The 19,987-nt window shown below is 43.5% G+C and overlaps 1 protein-coding gene across 4 annotated transcripts in view; it reads right to left on the reverse strand.

Moving 5' to 3' along the window:
- Positions 1–6,479: 6,479 nt before the first annotated feature.
- Positions 6,480–19,987, reverse strand: part of OSBPL1A (oxysterol binding protein like 1A) — a 79,291-nt gene continuing 65,783 nt past the window's right edge. For all 4 annotated transcript variants that reach the window (XM_048289264.1, XM_048289267.1, XM_048289265.1 and 1 more), the window contains 9 exons: positions 19,408–19,505; positions 18,536–18,718; positions 17,933–18,040; positions 17,752–17,841; positions 17,374–17,500; positions 14,021–14,137; positions 13,120–13,243; positions 11,327–11,417; positions 6,480–7,645 (listed from right to left, as the gene is read on the reverse strand). In XM_048289264.1, the coding sequence (XP_048145221.1) occupies positions 7,543–7,645; positions 11,327–11,417; positions 13,120–13,243; positions 14,021–14,137; positions 17,374–17,500; positions 17,752–17,841; positions 17,933–18,040; positions 18,536–18,718; positions 19,408–19,505 (1,041 nt within the window). In that variant the 3' untranslated portion in view covers positions 6,480–7,542. The remainder of the gene's footprint in view (positions 7,646–11,326; positions 11,418–13,119; positions 13,244–14,020; positions 14,138–17,373; positions 17,501–17,751; positions 17,842–17,932; positions 18,041–18,535; positions 18,719–19,407; positions 19,506–19,987) is intronic.

The following is a 19,987-nucleotide window of genomic DNA, read 5'->3' on the forward strand; positions in this document are numbered from 1 at the left end:
TATAAAGAAGACTGATCTGCAGCAATGTTGGTGGTTAAAAGTTTTTATTCCACAGCAGACTCCTGATCCTGCCTTGCCCCTGTGATCTTTCTGTCTTCATCATCCTCTGAAACACAGTGGTAACGTTGAAAATAGAGTGCTACACGGTGACCTTTTTTGTGCTTGGTGTACTGGAACAGAAAATGATCTTGAGTGTACCTACTATTAATGTGTCCTGGGAAGCAAATGTCACCTGCTCCTATCACCTGGGCCAGGTGAGGTTTGTTTCAGGGTTTGCCCTTGCATTCATAAGGTTCTGCAGTACAAATGAAGCCATTATGAAGGAATAACTTCATTCCTCTTGGGGTGTGGCTGAAGAGGTTACAGTCCCCAAGCAGTGTCCTCTGAGGCCCTGCTAGAGGCCGCCAAGGAACATTGCTTCTCAGGTGCTGTATTTTGCAGTTTGTTGGTTCAAATCCCTTGGGGTTTGTATGTCACCTGTCTTAAAAGGCCAGGCTGTAAGCAGGGGATGGTCTGTGCACCCACCTCTCCACCACAGCTGGCACAGGGGTGGGATGTGGCCACAGCCTTTCTGCTTTTTGCAGGTAGCAGCATTAGATTGTGTGATGGCAGTGATGCCTTTTCCTGGTCTTAAAAGCACGAGTCATACACGGTTAGAAGGGGAAAAGGGACTTTACCATGGTATTTATTTTAAGGATCCTTAGGTGTACACGTCCAGGTCATATGCATCGAGATGCACCCCGCCGAGTCTCTCCCCCCCAACATCGGGTATAACATTACAGGTTTTACTAATTAGCAAAGATTCCCCAATGAGAGGCTTAAGTGAGCCCCTCTCCCCAAGGAACCTTCCCCTGGATGGTTCTATCTTGGTTTACAGAATATGTTCTGGAGAGGACCTTGGGGTCTGGGGCACACTGATCCCTAGCTATGAAGCTTCTAAAATGTTTAGTCTCTTAGCTTGACAAACAAGTCCAAGAATGTAGGCAAAAAGCACTAGGAATACAGAAGTTATAAAAAGGTATAACGGGGGTATAAAAGAAAAGGCAAAAATCTTCATGGCATCAGCATCATAACCTGAGGCTGAGGAGAAAATTACCCTCATCCTGTGCTGGGAAGAAATGTCTGGTTTGGCTGCTAGTGAGGAAGACAGGTTTTGGCAAAGGCCCTTGCTTAGAAGGGTTCTGCCTGTGCTGTGCATTAGGCAAGTCAGCGGCAGAAGGCAGGAGCAGGGTTCATGGTAGTGTGGGAAGGGAGAAAAGGCAGCGGCTCATGGGAATGTGTGAATGCTGTGGGCAGATGCAGGACCTTGCACTTGGCCTTGGCTGAACTTCATGAAGCTTGTGTGGGCCCAATCCTTGAGCTGGTCCAGGTCCCTTTGGATGGCATGTCTTCCCTGTGGTAAATCAACTGCACCACACTCAGCCTGGTGTCATCTGCAAGCTCACTGAGGGTGCACTTGATCCCACTGTCATTAAAGAGATTAAATAATTTTAGTCCTAGTACAGATCCTTGAGGGTCCACTTACTGCTGGTTTGTTTCCACCTATCTAGCTGCTTCCTTATCCGTCATACCCATATAGCTCCAATTTAGCAGCCAGAATGTTGGGAGTGGCTGTTTAAGATCTTCCAGAAGTCCAGGTAGATGACATCCACAGCTCATCCCTTGTCCACTAATGCAGTGACTCCATCATCCAAGGCCACTAGATCAGTCAGGCACAGTTTGCCCTTGGAGAAGCTGCAGCTTGTGTTGGCTGTCTTTAACCACCTCTCCGTCTTTGGTGTGTTTTGATGTATCTGCCAAAAGGATCTGTACCATGATCTTACCAGGCACAGAGGTAAGGCTGACTGGTTGGTAGCTCCCACAGTTCTCCTTATCACCTTTTTTTAAACATAGCTGTGATACTCCATCTTCTCCAGTCACTGGGGACTTTGCCTGACTGCCATGACTTCAAATATGATGAGAGCACAGCTGCATAATTGAGAAATTATCATCTGACTGCCTGTGTTTTGGAAATGTCCCTGTCTGACCATACAAGAGGCAGCCAGGCAGTGACACTCACGGCACCTGGGCTAGGAGCAAGGTTTCCTCTGGAGTCTTCCCCCACAGTGCCAGCATGGGATTTGGGACTCAATGTGCATCAATGGGGTGCTAACTGGATTGCATAGCTGCAAGGCAGCCTTTCCTTTCTGTGGCATTGCCCAATACTGACAGGTTATAAATGGGTCTGACTTGCCTTGGCTGGGCAGGCAGAGTAATTTTTTTTCAGAAAGGATTTAGCTCTGTAATGCCTTGAATCATGTCTCATAATTTCTGATGCTATTCAGAAAGCAGCTCAGTGCTGAGCTGTGATGATGTATTAAAGACTTGCCTTCTCTTCTGCTACTGTGCTGGTTTTACATAGAATAATGGAATGTTAAACGGTTGGAATGGACCTCAAAGATACCTAGTCCCAAGCCCTCTGCCATGGGCAGGGACACTTCCCACTAGACCAGGCTGCCCAGGGCTTTATCCAGCCTGGTTTTGACGACTGCCAGGATTGGGGCATCCACAGCCTCCCTGGGCAACCTGTTCCAGTGCCTAGCCCACCTCACAGTAAAGAATTTCTTCCTAATGTCTAAACTAAATTTCCCCTCTTTCAATTTGTACCCATGGCCAACACTTGCTAATCATGCTGGAAACCAGTCTGATTGGTTGGTTTGATTTTTTTCAGAGCTGAGGGTTTTATTAACCATGTGATGGGGTGCAGTTTTCATCCCCCAGTCTCTTGTATTCTTCCCTTGAAGCCATTTTTTGCTATCAAAAACTTGTTCATGTCTTACCCTGTTCTTCACTTGGATACCTGTCAATTCAACTAATCAAGATTCTTGAGGAAGCTAAAATGTCACCACCTCTGCATTTAAAATAACTTGTATGAATCCAGAGTTCTGAGTGGTTGGAGAGAGGAGATGTGGTCTTCTAAGTGGCCTATCTGATGTGCCTAATGTGAAAAGTATAATCATAGAATTGTTAACACTGGGAAAGACCTCCAAGGTCACCAATTCCAAATGTCAGTCCTCTGTAGCTGGAGAACCAGGGCCCCCAGATGGCCAGGCTGATGTTTCAACGTGATGTAACTGAAGCTTCCTCAATCTTGTGGGAAGCATCACCTTTCACCTCCACCATCACCTGCTCCTAAAGATCCATTACAGGTTGTACCTTTCTGCACTGAAACCAAGGTTACCTCAACCAGTGAGGTTGTATCATTGTGTTGGGATGATGAGCTGATCATGGATGTAGAGGTTCCATCTTTTATAGTTTCCAAAGTAATTCCCTTTGTAGACTGAACAGATTATCTGTTAAAGATGAAGCAGCCATTAAATGCAGGCCAGGCCTCAAGTACTATAGGTCCATCTGCTGATGATTTAGTTGTCATCCTGAGAGAATGGAATCTACAGCACAAGTGGAATCAACTGAGAAAGTTTGTCATGTCAGGTAAGAAAGTTTGGGCATTCCTATCATCTTCCTGTTCCAGCTTCCAACTCTACAGCTTCATCAGTGGTAAATAAATGGAAGATGACCTCTGTCAGTGCAATGGAGGGTTAGAGGTGACTTCTGAGAAACTGCTGAACCATCACTGTCTGCCTGGCCCCAGTGCACATGTTAAATTTCACTGCCATCTAGTCCATGAAATGTGGCTCTGGCCAGGACACTCTACTCCTGAGGGCAAAGAGGCAGGTAAGAATGAGGGGAAGGTGCCTATTGACGATAAATGATCTTGCTGAAAACCTGTATTTTCTGAAGCAGGTGTTAGGGACCTAAGATGTAATCCACGTGTCCTGTGGCTAATGAGAGGTGACTAGTTGGAGCCCTAGTTTTGATCATTTATTCCAGCAGTGACCTAAGTTTTTCCACTTAGAAAAAAAATGGTGGTGGTTGCCTCTGGTAGCTGGACTTGGTGAGTTTCTGCAGCTGGGCTGAGTAGGTCAGCACTGGTCATCCTTCCACAAAGAGCAAGAGAGCTGGTGCTCATCTTTCTAGGTAAGGCCTTCACCAGCATCTCTTCCCTGTGGTGGCATGTGCCTAGCTCAGCCCTTGCCCAGCTGGAGAAATCCTCCAGGGTGGAGCTGTCCTGCCCCTACTCTCCCTGCAACAGTAGAGCCTTTTGTAGAGGAGAGTTGAGCTGAGGTAGATCTATAGATTAACAGTGGCTTTTTGTAAAAAAATCCAAACTTTTAGGCAAGTTTCTCCAAGTTCAGTTTCAGAAATACCAAAGAACTTCTGCTCTGATGATGAACATTTTGTCACCCACATACCAAACAGTGCTTGCTGTCCCAGATCCCTTCTGTATCATGCTTGCTTTCCCTAGGTGTGTTACAGTGGGGATTTCTGCGACATGTATAGACAGTGAGGCCTGTAGAAAAGAAATAGGGACCGATTCTTGGTAGATGTTTCAGAGATGTTTATTTCTCCAGCCGCATGGCCGGGGCTCTGCCGAGGAACTGCTCAATCACGGGACCCGAGGGTCCTTGCCCGCGCAGGGGAACACAAAACAACCAATGGGGAACGAGGCTGACCAGGGTGTAGGGAAACCCCCTAGGCCGTGCCTCTACCCCAGGGTCCCCTCTCCCCAGACCCCACGGCAGGGGGGAGGAACCCCAACAAAGGTGTAGGCGTGTTTGTTTAAGACATAAGGATTTACACTATGACTGGAGCTCACTGCTCCTGATTCCAACAATTATTTCTGTCTTTTTAGCGACAGCCTCGGCACCCAGGACAGCCACCACCACATTCTAATGTGTGGACCTTCTGTTGTCTAACTTAGTTGAGACAAGGTCAAAAACCACCACAAAGCCTTCCTCTTCCTGGAGGTGGGGTTCCTTATTCCTGGGCCATGCTCAGCTTTTCCAGGGGAAAAGATCAACAAGAGGGTCAGCTGTCACAAGTGTCTGTTCCAAATTATGTGATGCAAGAAAAATAAAAGTGGGGAAATCCTTCACCTTTTGTTCTAGTGGGCTCTGATGTTCATGACATACATGACTGGAAACCTGTTTCTACCCATGCCATCTTTGGCCAGCCAAATGTTGGTTGTTTCCCTGACGAGAAATCAACAAGCCCTGGTTCTAATTCTGCAGCTGAAAGTGCAACTAAGCCATGCACAGCCAGTGTTGTCCCAGTTGCCATCCTCTGATGATGTAATGTCTGCAAAGACCAGCTGGCAGTAGCACACAGTAAGTGCGCCTGCAGAAAGTTAAAGTGCTGCAAGGACAGGCTACCATTACATCAGACCCCATGCCCCAGAGCAGGATCTTGAAGAAGTTAAGCTTGCTTCTTCCATAGGAACATGCTACTGTTTGGATTTTACTACTCGAAGCCTAATTTAACCCTTTTCAAAATAAAATAATTGAGATGATTGCTTAAACTAGTTGTCCTATGTAACAGCCCCTGCCTTCCTCTGCTTGTTTACAAGTAGTGTAATAGTCCTGCTCTGGTTTTAGTCTGAAGGAAACAAGTTTTTAATCTCACATTTAAATACATCCTTTTGCCTGGAGCCTGAACTTGTAGCATTTGTGTAATATTCAGAGTGGGGCAAAATACCCTCCCCTTGGAGCGCATTCGGGTAGCACCTAAAGTAGTTCTTGCACACTGTCTACCGAGTTCATGTTAATTTTTAAACAGGTAGAGAAGAGAGGCTGTTTGCACTTCAGGAAAAGGTCAGGAGGGATGGAGTTTACATTGCAATAAACCAAATAATGTTAAGCAAATGTTAAAAAAAAAAAAAAAAAAAGCCCAGCAATTAGAACTGCATTCTGCATTCCCATGTTGAACATCCCAAATGTTAGCTTTGTGTGAACTGTGCCCACTGCCCCATCTGCTGGAGCTGTTCCAGTGAGGAGCCACCCAGCCTCTCCCTGTGCTGATGTGGTGTAGTCATGGGGGGCAGGCAGGAACTAAATGCTTTGCTCTCCGTAGGGCGAGCATTCCGTGCTGTGTGACCTGCACTGACCCACCAGCCAGGCTGCTTCTGCGGATCTTAGACTCACACCTGGAAGATGGCACAGCACTCAAGACAGATTTCAAGAAGCACTGGCCAGAGTAGAGAGTAGAGGCTCCCTACAGATAGAGCAGGTATTAAACTCCTGCATCTACAGGTCATTGTGAGAGCTGGGCCCTCACAGGAAAGGCTGCCAAGGAAAAGGCTTTCCCTTATCTATGCAAATATGTCTCAGCATCAGGATCTGGGTAATTCAAGTAGTGCCTGGAATAAAAATAGAAAGCATCTCATTGCCTTATTAACAATTTCAGTAGTCCACTCAAAGCTCAAGCTGCAGGAAGCTCTCCGTTCCCCAGCCCTCCCCACCCCCAGAAGGAGACTTCCTGCTTAGGGAGAAGAGAGGTCCCTGGAGCACAGGGAAACATATCCATCCTCATTGCAGCAGGTTTTGGATGAGGCTTGCTCAGAAGGGGTCAGCACTGTTGAACACCACTCCCTTTAGACTAGATGCAAGAAGTTTTTAAGCCTTTATTTAGTAGCAATTAAATTATTCAATTAACACTAACCTCCAGACAGCAGTTAAAATATTGTACAAAGAGCAGCTCGTTCTCTAGAAGCTCTGTACACAGTTCAATATAAACACACTAAGATTGAATGCACCCCACTGAAAAGGGGTAAAGCAGCTGTGCACAGGAGGCCTCACTGAGGTGCTGTACTACCTTTGAAATGCACAAGACTTCCTCCCAGGGAGTTTGCACAGTACAGACACAGTCCTGTCCCCCTGCCATGTTCCACCAGGTCATTCCTGGACTGATTAGGTTCTTGCAGTGGTGCTGGGCACCGGAACTTCTAGTGCATGAAACAGATTCTTTTAAACCTGTTACTAGTGTGCAGTTCAAATCAAATCTGTAGATATTTAAATGGCTCTTAATTCCTTAAACCATAAGGTTGGTAACAAAACAGGAAAGCAAAATTCAAAACACTGCACAAAACACTGAATAAATAACCTCTGAGTAATGTTACCAGCTTAAACAACTGCATTACTGCTCCAGAGATGGGAACGCTTCTGGAACCTCCTGAGCAGAGCTCAGGCTTCAAGGGAATTACTTTAGTAAAAGAGAAGTCACCGTATGAAAAATTACATCTTTACAGAAGTGACACACCCTTTTCTTCATTTAAGAATAGAATATTGCAATTACTTTGTGTGCTTTTTAAACATTCCCATGTCACAATAAATAAAACCAGTTTTACTTGTGCCAATGTTATCTACAAAATAAAGTATTCACAGAACAGCTGAAGGTGTTCTATTCCTCATACACCACAACCTAATATAGGTGTACTCAGGGCAGCTTGAAACCACAGCAACTTTGTCCATGCAGGACCCACCATCAGCCAGAAAAGTTATTCCCCTACCTTTAGGACTGCAGATCATGTACCACCAGATTTATTGCAGAGATGCTTAATATTCTGTTTGATAACATGTCAGTATTTTCAGGAGATAAGTAGAACAAGGGAAAATGTTAAAACAGATTAAGACTTATTTGTATCAGTCAGAGGCTCCTTACTGCATTTTAATAAATATCAGGCAAGTTAAAGTAGTTTCTGTCCCAGTAGTTGCCAGAGTAAAGCCAGTCCTGTGTACCAGTGTGGGGATTGGGGCCTTGGTGGAACCATCTGCAAGGAAACATACAGCATGTTAGTGAGGCTATTAACACACACAAGTATGAGTTCAGAACTGCTTTGCTGCATCTTCAGCAGTTTATTGCACAAAATTATTATTGTGATTGCAGGAGTCCTCTTGGTTTTAAATTCATAAGTGAGTTTAAAGTCATTTTCAGTGACCACATTTCCCCAATTGCTACACTGCTTAAACATCTCTGAGGTGGAATTACCGACGCCAGTGTTTTGCCATTTGAAGCTGCCAAGATGATTGCATAAAAAAGGACAGGTACAGCTTTACTTCAAAGCAGTTGTGAACAACCATTCTGACATGCACAAACAGTAACAGTTTTTGCAAGACATGTAAACACCACAAGCACTGCAGTCCTGAAAACAAAAAGACATTATTTCCCTGGATCTAGATTACCCCTTGTTTTTTAAAGCCTTGCAATGCACTTCCTCATAGAATTGTAGAGGTACCTGGGTTGGAAAGTACCTTAAAAATCATCACCTTCTTTGACCTTTCTTTTCTGGTTAACATGTGTAGGAGCCCTTTGTGTTATTTTTTGCATCCCTTGCCAAGTTCCAGCTTCACCTTGGCCTTCCTTACCCCATCCCTATACAACTCATCTCTCTACTCTTCACAGGTGACTCGTCCTTGTTTCCACTGCCTGGGCATTTGCTCCCTTCCCTTTAGTTTGACCAGCAGTTAACTCGGAACAAGTGTGCCAGCTATGAAACATCACCCACAGGCTGCAGGAAACGTCGTGGATTATTACCAGTTAATACACTGTGTTACACTGTTGGCAGCAGGAGACTCATCTGAATGCCCAGAAAGCTGATTCCATCTGCATGGAGCTACTTGCAAGCTTTTACTAAGCTGGTTATTAATAGAAACACTGAAGCTGAGCACCTGCTTTCTTTCCTTTCTTCTCCCTTCCTGCCTAATCTGGAGGCACCGTATAGCACACAGTGAATGCCACTTTCTGTTTGGCCCAGTTACTCAATCTTCTGCCTCGACAGCACACAGTACCAGACCTCAGGCATATTAACTTCCTTCTGTATTTTGCCAAGCCACATTTATGGCACAAGCCAGCTTGGTAGAAGCTGTTTCTGTGGTTAATGTGCTGTACAGCTTCCTTTCACGCCCTCACTGACCACAGAAGCCAGTTGTTTCTTTCTGTGACTCACTGCAGTGACCACACTCAAGTAAATCATCTGTGTGCAAGGCAGCCTGTTTAACTCTGCTCTTCCCTTCTCCAGCACCGTAAGGTTTCAGAAGAAAAAAAGCACAATCCAACCAAATATAACTTGATCTCTTGAAAAGGCAGAAGCCTAAAGGCCACCAGTACTGCAGGGTTATGTTACAAAGCAGGGCAGCTCACGGGCAAGTCTTGCTTGCTTGGCTCGAAAGGACTTGAGAGAGCTGTGCTGGAAGAAATGCCTTGTGCTGCCTCCACAAGAGTAACCGAACAGGGGAACACTCCAGTGGTTCTCCTGCTGTCCTGGTTAAGTGAACTGAAGTCAACAGAAGTCATTCACCCCTAGTACTGTACATAGCTCATTCCTGCTTCTCTTCCCACTGGAGGATTCAGCTATTCCCAAATAAGAGGCGTATGGATGGGCTCAGGCATCCAGTTCACTGGTGACAGCAGCTCATTCCAGAACTGAAGCCAAACATTTGCCATGAGACAGGGCTATAAGCACAGTGACCCCACCTCTCAGATTAAGGAATTCTACCACCCCACAGCTCACTAGTGTGTCCTCAACACTTGTACAGGTCAGGACAGTGTGCCCCTGACTCCAGTGCCCACCTACTTCAACAGGAAGGGGAAAGGCAATGGGAAGAACTAAGTTTGAGAGACATGTAAGACCTAAACCAGTCAGTGATGGGGAAAAGACAGGACAGCTTTCATCAAAATCAACTGCTGTATTTCAGACCTGAATTAAATATTTTTACTCAAGACTTAAGATTACTAGTCAGCATTTAAAATATTAAGTGTTCAACATTAATCACCTCTTGAGAAACACTAAGACCCCACTAGTAAAGGGGATTCAGAATAAGTAAGTTTTTTAAAAAATCAGTCAGCACTTTGGAGAATTGTCTTATGAGGGAGGAATTCTACTAGACAAAGGATGAAACCTGTTTTTCTGTGGCAAGGACATGGCAGTAGTTTAGATCTGAGTTCATAATGCACTGCAGAATAAGACCCACAGATGACCTGGGAACAGGTAGGAGAGGTCTTCACAGCAGGCACTTTTTCCCCCATAGCACAACTCTCCCTAACACTTAATGTTCATCCTTTATAGGCAGCCACACCTGGCATTCCTACCAGGAGTTTTCTGCCAAAGCTTTAGAAATATCCTGGAGAGCAAAGAGTTCTTAAAGGATATCCCAGACACATGCTGAAGAGGTGTACAGAATCTGCACCACAGCAGTTGCAGAACCTTGTGAATGGTGTCTGAATTAATTATATAACCCAAAAACCACAGCTCCATGGAAATTCCTCAACTTCCAATGCCAGCCTTAGGTGCTTTGAGCTGTATTTAAACTACTTCAGGCACCTGGAAGAACACTATGTAACTATCCCAGGCTCTGAAAACCCCCGGTGAGAGCTAGAACCACTCTGAATTCAGGAAACGAAGCGAGAGCTGCAAGGCTGTCCAGCAGTTAGAAGCTTTACAAAGATGTTATTCTCCAGCAGTCTCTATGCAAACAAACCCAAACACTTCAGGAGAGCAGGCACAGGAAAAAGACAAAGGCAGTCATGTCCAAACCTGGGATTTTGGGATGGTGGGTGACTTCATTTAAAAAAAAAAAAAAAGAAAAATGTGATTTATAGTTACAAACATTTTAGAGATATTTAATCCACAGTGTCTGAGTGAATTAATAATAGAGAAGAGAGGAGCCTTGCTTACTTAAAGTTTAAGCCCTACTGTTTTTTCCTGAGAAGATAATGCCAGTTTGTTACTATGCATTTAAATAGACCTCATCTGGTCAAACCAGATTCACCTGGTCAGGTTTTCACAGTTGCTTCTTAGCTTGTGTGTAAGAGCACCCAGATGACTCCTCATAGTTTAAAGAAAACCCCCAAAACATCCCCAGAACATCCTGGCAGGTCCCTTGTATGCTAACTTTTCCCTTAGCTCCTCTTACTTTTGTAGTTAGGGGCCCCCTCCCACAGAAGGCAGTGTCTTGGATATAGCTGGGTGATAAACTGGGTGAGAACACAGCACTATCAGCACAGAGCCACTGGGCTGAGAAGTCATGGCTGAGCTCACAAGGGAGGAGCCTTTCCTCCTCTCTTTGGCCAGGCTTGCCAATTTGAGGCAATTATAAATTAACCAGCAGCCACAGTCCTTAGAAGCAGCTGTCAGAGGTAACATCTCTGTCGTGTCAGAACCAAGAAGTGCTCAGAGAAGACAGCACACTTTGTATTTGCATATATTTACATATAGGTGTGCAAGCAGGGAGGGAAGGAACGGAGAGCAAGGCTGACGCTTCCCTCTGGAAGCGCTACATCCTGCTGGGACCGAGTCTGTGAACACAACAGCGGCACTGCCAGACCTGACGCTGTCTGTCTGCTCTTCCTGCTGACACAACACTCTCTGCATGTCACCGGTGGAGACTGTCACTTAACCTGAATGCTCAAAGCCTTTACATAACTACACACACACTGAGGCGAGGGCACCAACCTCGTCTTCCAGTCTTCCTCTGACTTCGAACGATTTTTGCGGGCGGTCCTCTGTTTTTCTTCTAGCCTCTTCTTTTCTTCACTAGCCAGATCTTGAACAAATAAAAATACAGAAGATGTTGAAGCATGATATATAAGACAGGGATGTTACTTCACCTGCCCCAGAAGATAAATAAATAGAAGTAAACCAGTAAAGGTTGTCCATTCAAAAAGCCTTCTACATAGCAGTGAAGGTTACTGGTTTAGTTTAAGAGCTAAGCCAGGCCAGCTGTGGCACAGGATCAGCCAGTGGAATCCTAGTCTTTAAGACCGCTAAATATATATTTATCCATGGCCTGAGGACCCTGGGAATGTGTCTACATAACAGCAAATGTGAGCTAAGGGAGGTGGCATATGTAGAATTTATTTCAGTAGGGAAAGTAAAGATATGACCAGTTTATTTCAGAAGTCTAGCCACCTGCTTCTGGCTGAGTTTTGGGTTAAGTTGCTCCTGGTGCAAGTTAGTTTCTCATCACCAGAGGTTTGAAACACTCATTTCCAAACCACAGAGAATTGTCTTTCTGCAGCATCCCTTCATTTTTTTTGTTAATGCACTAATGTACCATCCTAAACAAGCAGAACAGTTGCTTCTCTTTGGTGGGAAGGATGATCAGAAGGTCTAAGGAGTAAGTCAGACTCAGAAGCAGATTAGATGAAAGTCAGTCTCATACCTAAATCCTCAAAAAGTATTTCATACACATCTTAAGTCTTCCAAGAATGATTCTCTTAACTACTTTGATCAGCCATTCCCTGTTGGCTACTAACCCACTGTGTATAACTACCTGCTACACAAACTTCATGCCACTAGTATATCATGAAGGAATATGGTCTGCTGCTAACATCATAGTTATTTGCACTTTAAATTAAACACACAAATTACTGGGGCTGCTCTGAACCAAATATATCCATCATCCTGGCCACAAAGAGTTGTACAGGCAGGGGAGAGTGGCTGTGGGAATTCACTGATCTGCTTTTTTAAAAGCCTCAAAGACATGGTTAGCAGCTTCTGAGAAAACAGAAACAAAACTGCAAAACTGCACTGTATTATACCATGACACTGGTTTTTATTGCTACATCTCAGACTATTTATCAGAAGTCTCACAGTTGTTGCCCTGTTATACAGCTGAAACTGAATCAGGGTTTCATGACTTACCCCAATCAATTAGCAAGCAAGAGAAAGCAACAGCCCCCATGCTTAGTCTACAAAGCTGGCCATCCTGCTTTAATATTTTAAAAGCACACTACCTCTACTCACTGGAAGTCTCATTATGTTATTTCTAATTCACTATTCTAGGACAGCAGAAGTGTTCAACTCCCAGTGAAGTATAATTTTGCATCAAGTGTATTTTTTGGCATTTGCAGCTTCACTTTAATAGTTTTGACTGCATTTCTCAGAACTGGTACATCAAAACACTCCCTCTGCATCAGGCTGATGGAAACAGAAAAAGTTCACAAGTATTTCCTTAACACTGTGCAGATATTTTCCTTAATACTGCTTTGGTCACCAATCTGAACCACAGCAGCAGATGTGGGAGACTATGAAGAAGATGAGCTCCATCCCAACCATCCCCTGTACAGGGGGGTGACACCAGGAGCTCAAGACAGCCTGCAGAAGGCTGTGTTAAGGAGCTACTGCCTGGCATCATGGAGGAATGCATGGCCAGCTACTTACTCTAGTTGTTCATCTAACAACTTTTTTCCAGTCCCTCAGTTTAAAGAAAAAATAAAACTGCCTTTGCCCATAACTGAAGTTACCTATTTCTCCATTTTCCATAGCTCTGATATCTGGTCGTAGCCGGCAGTCAGTTTTGGGAATGACACTCTCCATTTCTTTGTCCAACTCATTCAAAGCCATAGCAAAGCTTGTAAAATTATACATCTGAAATGCAGAGACAAAGATGAAAGGTGACTTTACAATGCCTCTAGCTGCTGTCTTAGTGCAGAAGAAAAATGCTAAAAACAAATATCCAAGTGCTTTTGTATTATTTAATCAAAACTCAATATAGGATTGCCCAAGATACCAACAAAAGTGCCCTGTCAGGCAGTGTAGGTGATCCTTGGTGTTTCTGTTTAAGGAGACCAGCATCCAATTACTCAGTGCACTCTTCCTCCTCTCTTATCTTCTTTCTCCAGCCCTACTGGTATTTTCTCTATCTCTGTAGAGAGATTTCCCCCTTGATTAAGGCAGTGAGGGCATCTTTTCTGCACCAACTCTTTGTCTTCTCAGTTGCACAACAATACCCTTGTATTCTGCCTATTGGTCTCCAGCTTCACAGCCTTTCACACACCAACTTGTGCCATGCAGGTCTGTCCTTGGAAGTGTCTGGCCCCTAATAAAGCCTTCAGCGAGATTTCTTACACGGCTGGTGCCTCAGTGGGGGAAGCAGGATGGAGAGAAGAAGTGAGGAAATGCCCCATGCCACTATCTACACGAAGCAGCCCATTTTCCAGAGAAATTTCACTAATTCTAGACTGATCCGTGTGGCAGTTATCCTTCCAACCCCACGTTAGAAAGTTACAGTTGTGCTGGGAAAATTTGTTGCAATAAACAGGCAAATCCAGACTTGCTAATGACAAAACAAATGGATGTGTTTTGTGTAAACCATACAGAGTAACAGGATAGCACACATTTTCAATAAGAAGCAGCATAGCTGACCTGTGCTGAATTTGGAGGTCTTGGAGTTATCTTCCATAGCAAAACACTTCCAGGAATAACATACACACTCTCAGAGTCTGGCAATGGCATCTCATCTGATTCCTCTGTATTGCCCACCTAAAGGCAGCACACAAAGAAAAGAGTAGTTCTTTGAAGTCACAAATCATTTACACCCGATCATTCAATGCTGGAACTTACAGAAAATGATTCCCTTGACGAAAGGTGAGTAATTTCAGCAAAGAGACTTCTCTAGATTCTGGTCAAGAAGGATTGAGGCATTAACATAGCACACATACTCCCAATTCCCTCCCAGTGGAACACTACCAACAGTTTCTTCCATCAACATCTTTGTAGATGTAAGCTGGATGTTCAAGTATTAAGAAATGTCAATTTTTCCACCTCAGAGATGTCCTGTTTCCTCAAGTACAAGCATTTTCATGCCTGATACTTAACTTCATTACTGCTTCATTAAACGTGAAGAATAGAAGCCACATTCCTCATCCTTCCACAACAAAGAAATGCTAGCACAAAATGCAGATGCTGCTCAGTTTGTGCACAACAGAAAGCCCTTCTTTCTGCTCTGTGCCCAGAGGAGCCTTCCTTTCCATTAACTGCTGCACTACTGAAATGGCAAACTGCAAATGTGAAATGAATATCCTAAATTAGCTACATCTTCTGGGAAGGGTATGAAGGCTGACACATACTGCCTGAGGCAGCTGTAGCCACAGGACTGTGAAATGCTTTTCCCAGAAAGGAAAAAACTCCACGGAGGGTTACTGGGGCAGTAGAGAGTAACTGGTGATCAGAGTGTAGGTGTGACCTGAACTAGTCCTAAACCATCCCTGTTTTACACACAGCTTTCAGGCAGCTGGGCTCTGATGCTGCTGACATTAATTCCACCACAGAAGCGGATGTTGGAATATCAAACTAAAGCCACGCTGGACAATGAATAAGGCTCTCCCAAGAAAACCTAGTGTCACAATCACAGCTAAAAACAGCAGCACGTTTCAGAGATCACTGGAGATTAAAGCCCAACTTAAAGGCAACTAATGCTTTAAATACTTTGGCTGCAGGCCAGCAGCTTTAATCCTGCTGCTAATAAGCTTTGCTCTCCCATGGTTGCATCAGGTAATACTGAAGACATCCAGTACCCAACATGCACTCAGTTGTCCTCTGAGATAATTCATGTGTTCCATTTTCAGGAAAATCAGACGTTGTAGTAAGGATTTTGCTTCACTGAGGAGACCTTCACTGTGCTTTTAATAATGAACAGTCAGCAGAACAATGCGCAGGCCAGGTTTAGCCCCTCAGCTCTCAGGAAGACAAAGGGGGCTTTTAGTTGACTACATCTGAACTGTGCTGGCAACCTTGTCATTCTGTTCTTTAAATGATCCCAATCATTCCTTCAGAAATTGGGAATTTGAAGCAGGACACATCAGAAAGACATCCTTGTATCAAAACAAGGACAATTCAATATCAGACTGTTGAACTCCAAGCTTTTTATTTAAAGGCTACAGTACACAATGTGATTTCTGCCTTGTTGGATACATGATCTTAAAATAGCATAAAAATTACAGAGAAATAAGTAAAATGTGGATTTTCTTATGCTCTTATCACGATGATCCATATTTTATGCTCAGTGCTACTTGACTGTTCAGTATATTGCTGTGAGGATAGTTAACAGACCTGCCAAAGCAAGACCTCTTTAAATGAGGTGTCTGTAAATGAGGCACATGTGAGGGCAGTTGCTCTTGCCTACCTTATTCTCTTCCATGTATTTGCATTGAAAGTTACACACAAAATGCTTCATCTTGATTAAAAAAAAAAAGTCATTCCAAGCAGAACCATGCATGGATCTACTATAACTCTTTTCATGTTAGTAAAATATCACCTTTGTATACCTGAATGCTTGTCTAGTTCCCTGAAAAATTATTTTCCTCTAAGTTTCATTCCTATAAAAATGAAAGGGATTCAGGCGAAAATCTGGGGTAAGTTGCAAAAGAGCTCTCATTCGAGCAGGTTCCTTCAAGGGAGGCAGAAGCATTTCTTGATTAGTAGCAATGCAGCATGAAGTAATAGCTGGAAAACAACTACATAAATCTGAAAATTCTAATTAGAAGTTTAAAAAGCCATTTACTTTTGTGCCTGAATGAATCCTTCAGCACCATGAAGGGAAAAACCACATCCAGACATTATATGTGAGACTTGGCTCATCTAAATGCTCCAAAACCATAGAAAATATCAGCTCCTCAGACACAAGGGGCAGTGGGAGTACATATTCAACATAGACTACCTGGTCCATACCTAGCATTACAAAGCCTTCATTTTCTACATAGAAAGGGCTCTGTTAATTAAGTAGGAAAAGCATTTTCCAACTGCAGCTTGAGCTTTATGAAACAGGATGCTCCATTTCAAAGTGAAAAGCAATGATCATCTTGAGCATTGTTGGAAAATGCAAACAGGCCGCTGAACAAAGACACAGAGTGTGTTTTCCTTTGTTCCTTCTCCCTAGAGTTCTCCTGGTCAGACTCCCAGAGAAGCAGCAATCCCCAGTGCTTTACCATTCTCCTGAGGACAAGCACTGGAGCAAGCTCAGATACAGCAACAATCTGAACCCGCACAGGGACAATTGCTTTCAGAGTTCCCCATCTCTTTTCTTCATAAGTTTCTGAAGAAACTATCAACACCCAAACAAAAAAAAAAACCTGGCTGCAGTCACCACAGGGGAACAGTCCCTGTCTTAAGCTGCTATGTGAGTGGCTATTCTTCACCAAGCTGTATGTTGTCACCATCACCATTCATCCTAAACAAGAAGCTTAGTGCTGACCAGAAGTTTGGAAGAATCATGAATGAGGTTTTTTCACAAGAGAAAAAAGCAATCAATTGTGAAGAAAAATTTAAAAATGCCAGGACTTCTCCAGTTGTGAAAATTTAATAGAAAACAATAAAAAAAATTCCTTGTAATAGCTGGAAAAGATGATCCTCTATCAATTAAGAAACTAATCTGTCCTGCTTCTAAGAATCAAAATCCTCCCACTAGAATATGTTACCATATATGATCAGAAATGGCCTAACTAATGGATATGTTATTTCGTCCATGTAACTTGGGAGGAAGAGGCAGGTAATGAACTAGACAGTATTGAGATCACACCAACTTTTGGGAAGTTTGAATACAAATCCAAGAGAAGAAAGAAAGCATTTTATCCCTTAATATTGGTACTCATCCAATCTGTTTTGTATCCTACTAGGAAAGAGAAGATAAGTGAAGAAAAACATAATGCTCCTAAATGCTACTAAAATATTTAGCTGTCTTATTATGCTTTTGAGATCCTACCTCTTTATGTGATTAATACCTGTTTACTGCTTTTCTTCTCTTCTGTATTTTTCTTGTCGTTTTTCTTGTAAGCTTCGAATGTAGCTGGGTCAACACTGTACAAACACTCAGTCCACTTCCCATACAACGCACAGAGTTTCTTTTTGCTGTAAAAAAAAAAAAAGCAGACTAAGTTTACAAAGGAACTTAAAGAGATTTATTTCCCCATTTCAGACAAAAATATGTGAAAGGAGAACTTTTGAGGGCAACTTTGAAACTCCATTATTGGTATTGCAGAATTCATAACCCTGCTGTTGCAGGTTCGTGCCCTTGACAGACTGTTAAAGGCATTCTGTTCTACAGCTCCCCTCAGAAACAAGGGCAGCCATTTGTTTCCCACTTAGAATTAAGCTGTTACCTTCTGTCCTGAATGTAGCCTTCAACTTTGTGCAACTCCTTCCCAAAGAGGCCGCAGGGCTTGAAGCTTAGTACACATTTCTCACCAGTTCTAAAGGCAGAACAAGACAGCACCAATTACTTCCAAATGCTTTTCCTTTTCAAACTTACAGGAGGTGAAAGCACTCACACTCTTAACGTACTTATGGTTAGTTATTTCCACGTTTCCATACTGCTCGATCCAAAGTTTGCCCACAATAATGTTATGCACGCAGCATGTAGGATTTGTCCATGTGTAGGCTTCATTGTGCCTAAGGGAAGGGAATAAAAATTAGAACACTGTATTTTTGTACTGGATGTAAGTCCTTCAATGAGCCATCATCATTCCAAGTCTTGAAATGGGCATGGCAATAAGTCAGTAAACCCAGGGAGTTTATCAACCTATTGCTACTGATTTTATCAATTCCTTAAAACAGTCACTTTGGTGCAGTCACTGTTAGCATGGAAAGACACAAGGAAAGCCAACGGGACTCAGGCATGCTGCATTTAGCAGAACTGATGTCCAGGCACTTGGAGAACATCCAGGCCCAGGCCTCCACTGGTGCTATTAGTAGCATGCAGCATGTATGGGGAAACAATGGCAGTTCCTTTCATCTTCCCATCCCCTCCTCCCCACAAAGTGATCTGCCCTAAGACTTTGGGATGTGGGTGTTGGACACGTCCGTTCCTAAGCCATGAGACTCTAATGCATACTAATCATCAAGGATGAGGCCCTGTGCCCCTTCAATTATTACTGATCCACTTACTCAAGAAGCTCCAAAGTCATAGTGCCTTTTGGTTCCGCTTCCACGCTCTTGCCCCAGAATTTGAGTTTAGGATAAATTGATCCATGAAACACAAAATCATTATTTAAGCCTTCAGCATAGAAAGCACTGATTGGTGGATGATGGCTGACTTGCTCTGAGAGAAGTCTAAATCCAAGATCATCTCTGTAAAATAAAGATAAGCAGAACTACGTATCAAGTGTAGTGAAGTTGCAGTTGTTTTCCCTGAGGTGAAAGAGGTATTTGGACCCATGCACAGCTGCTGTACTCGAGGCAAGAGTTAGTTAAAAGCCTAGGCTAACTGAAAAGATCAACTAAAACACAGAACGTCCTCATTTTAAATAACTAAGGACTTAATATAAAAAAGAAACAAGAACTACCAGATCTGGTGAATCTGTATAACTACTTTTGATACTGATCTCTTTCTTAAAATTTTCACCTAAACACAGGCCAAAATATTAACTGGTAGAAAAATGTGCTTTTGGTGCAGCTACACATTAACAGACCCACATTGCTTATTAGGTACTCTGAACAGTCCCGTATGCCCTCCTTATGTACCATGCACACTTTGCACTCATAACATTTCAGGGGAAAAAAAAATTTTTTTGTAGATAAAACTTGCTTTTGAACCTGGCAAATTTCAGTTGCCTGCTCTGAATTGAAAAGTTAAGTAGTTTCTCTTCACTGAGAGGTGAATTGGTGAACACCAACATGCATTCCGTGCACCTGCAGCAGCTACTAGGAGAATGGCTGGAAGCTTATGAGCTGAAGCGCAGTCTGCAAGCCAGCTGACAAATCTCACGAAACATCTCTTACATGGAATACCACCCTCCAGGGCAGGCTCTGTTCATTACCTGATCAGTTCATAGGTCTCTCCAAGCAATGGGTTGAATGGCTTCCCGGTGCGTTCCCACTGCGAGGCTACAGCAGACACAGCAAACGCAGCAACACACTGTTCAGAGGGGTAAGAGCACACAGTTCATCAACAGCAGCCATGGTGTTACAGAATACCACAATATTTTCCTAGACAAGTGTCCTGGCTTCCACTGGGATAGAGGTGATTTTCCCCCCAGTAGCTGGTATAGTGCTGTTTTGGATTTAGAATGAGAATAATGCTGGTAACTCACTGATGTTTTAGTTGTTGCTAAGCAATGTTTAGCAACAAAGCCAAGGACTTTTCAACTTCTGATACCACCCCATCAGGCTGGGGGTAACAAGAAGTTGTGAGAGGACACAGCTGGGAGAGCTGGCACATTGACCAAGGGGATATTCCATGCCATGTGACATCATGCTCAGTATATAAATAACCGAGGGGGAAAAGAAAGCAGGCTGGGGGCTGCTGCTGCTTGGAAACTGCCTGGGCATTGGTCTGCAGGCAGTGAGTGACTGCACTGTGCATCTCCTGTTTAGTCTATTCTACTATTATTTCCTTCC

The sequence above is a fragment of the Corvus hawaiiensis genome, chromosome 30, assembly GCF_020740725.1.
Source record: "Corvus hawaiiensis isolate bCorHaw1 chromosome 30, bCorHaw1.pri.cur, whole genome shotgun sequence".
Lineage (NCBI taxonomy): Eukaryota > Metazoa > Chordata > Aves > Passeriformes > Corvidae > Corvus > Corvus hawaiiensis.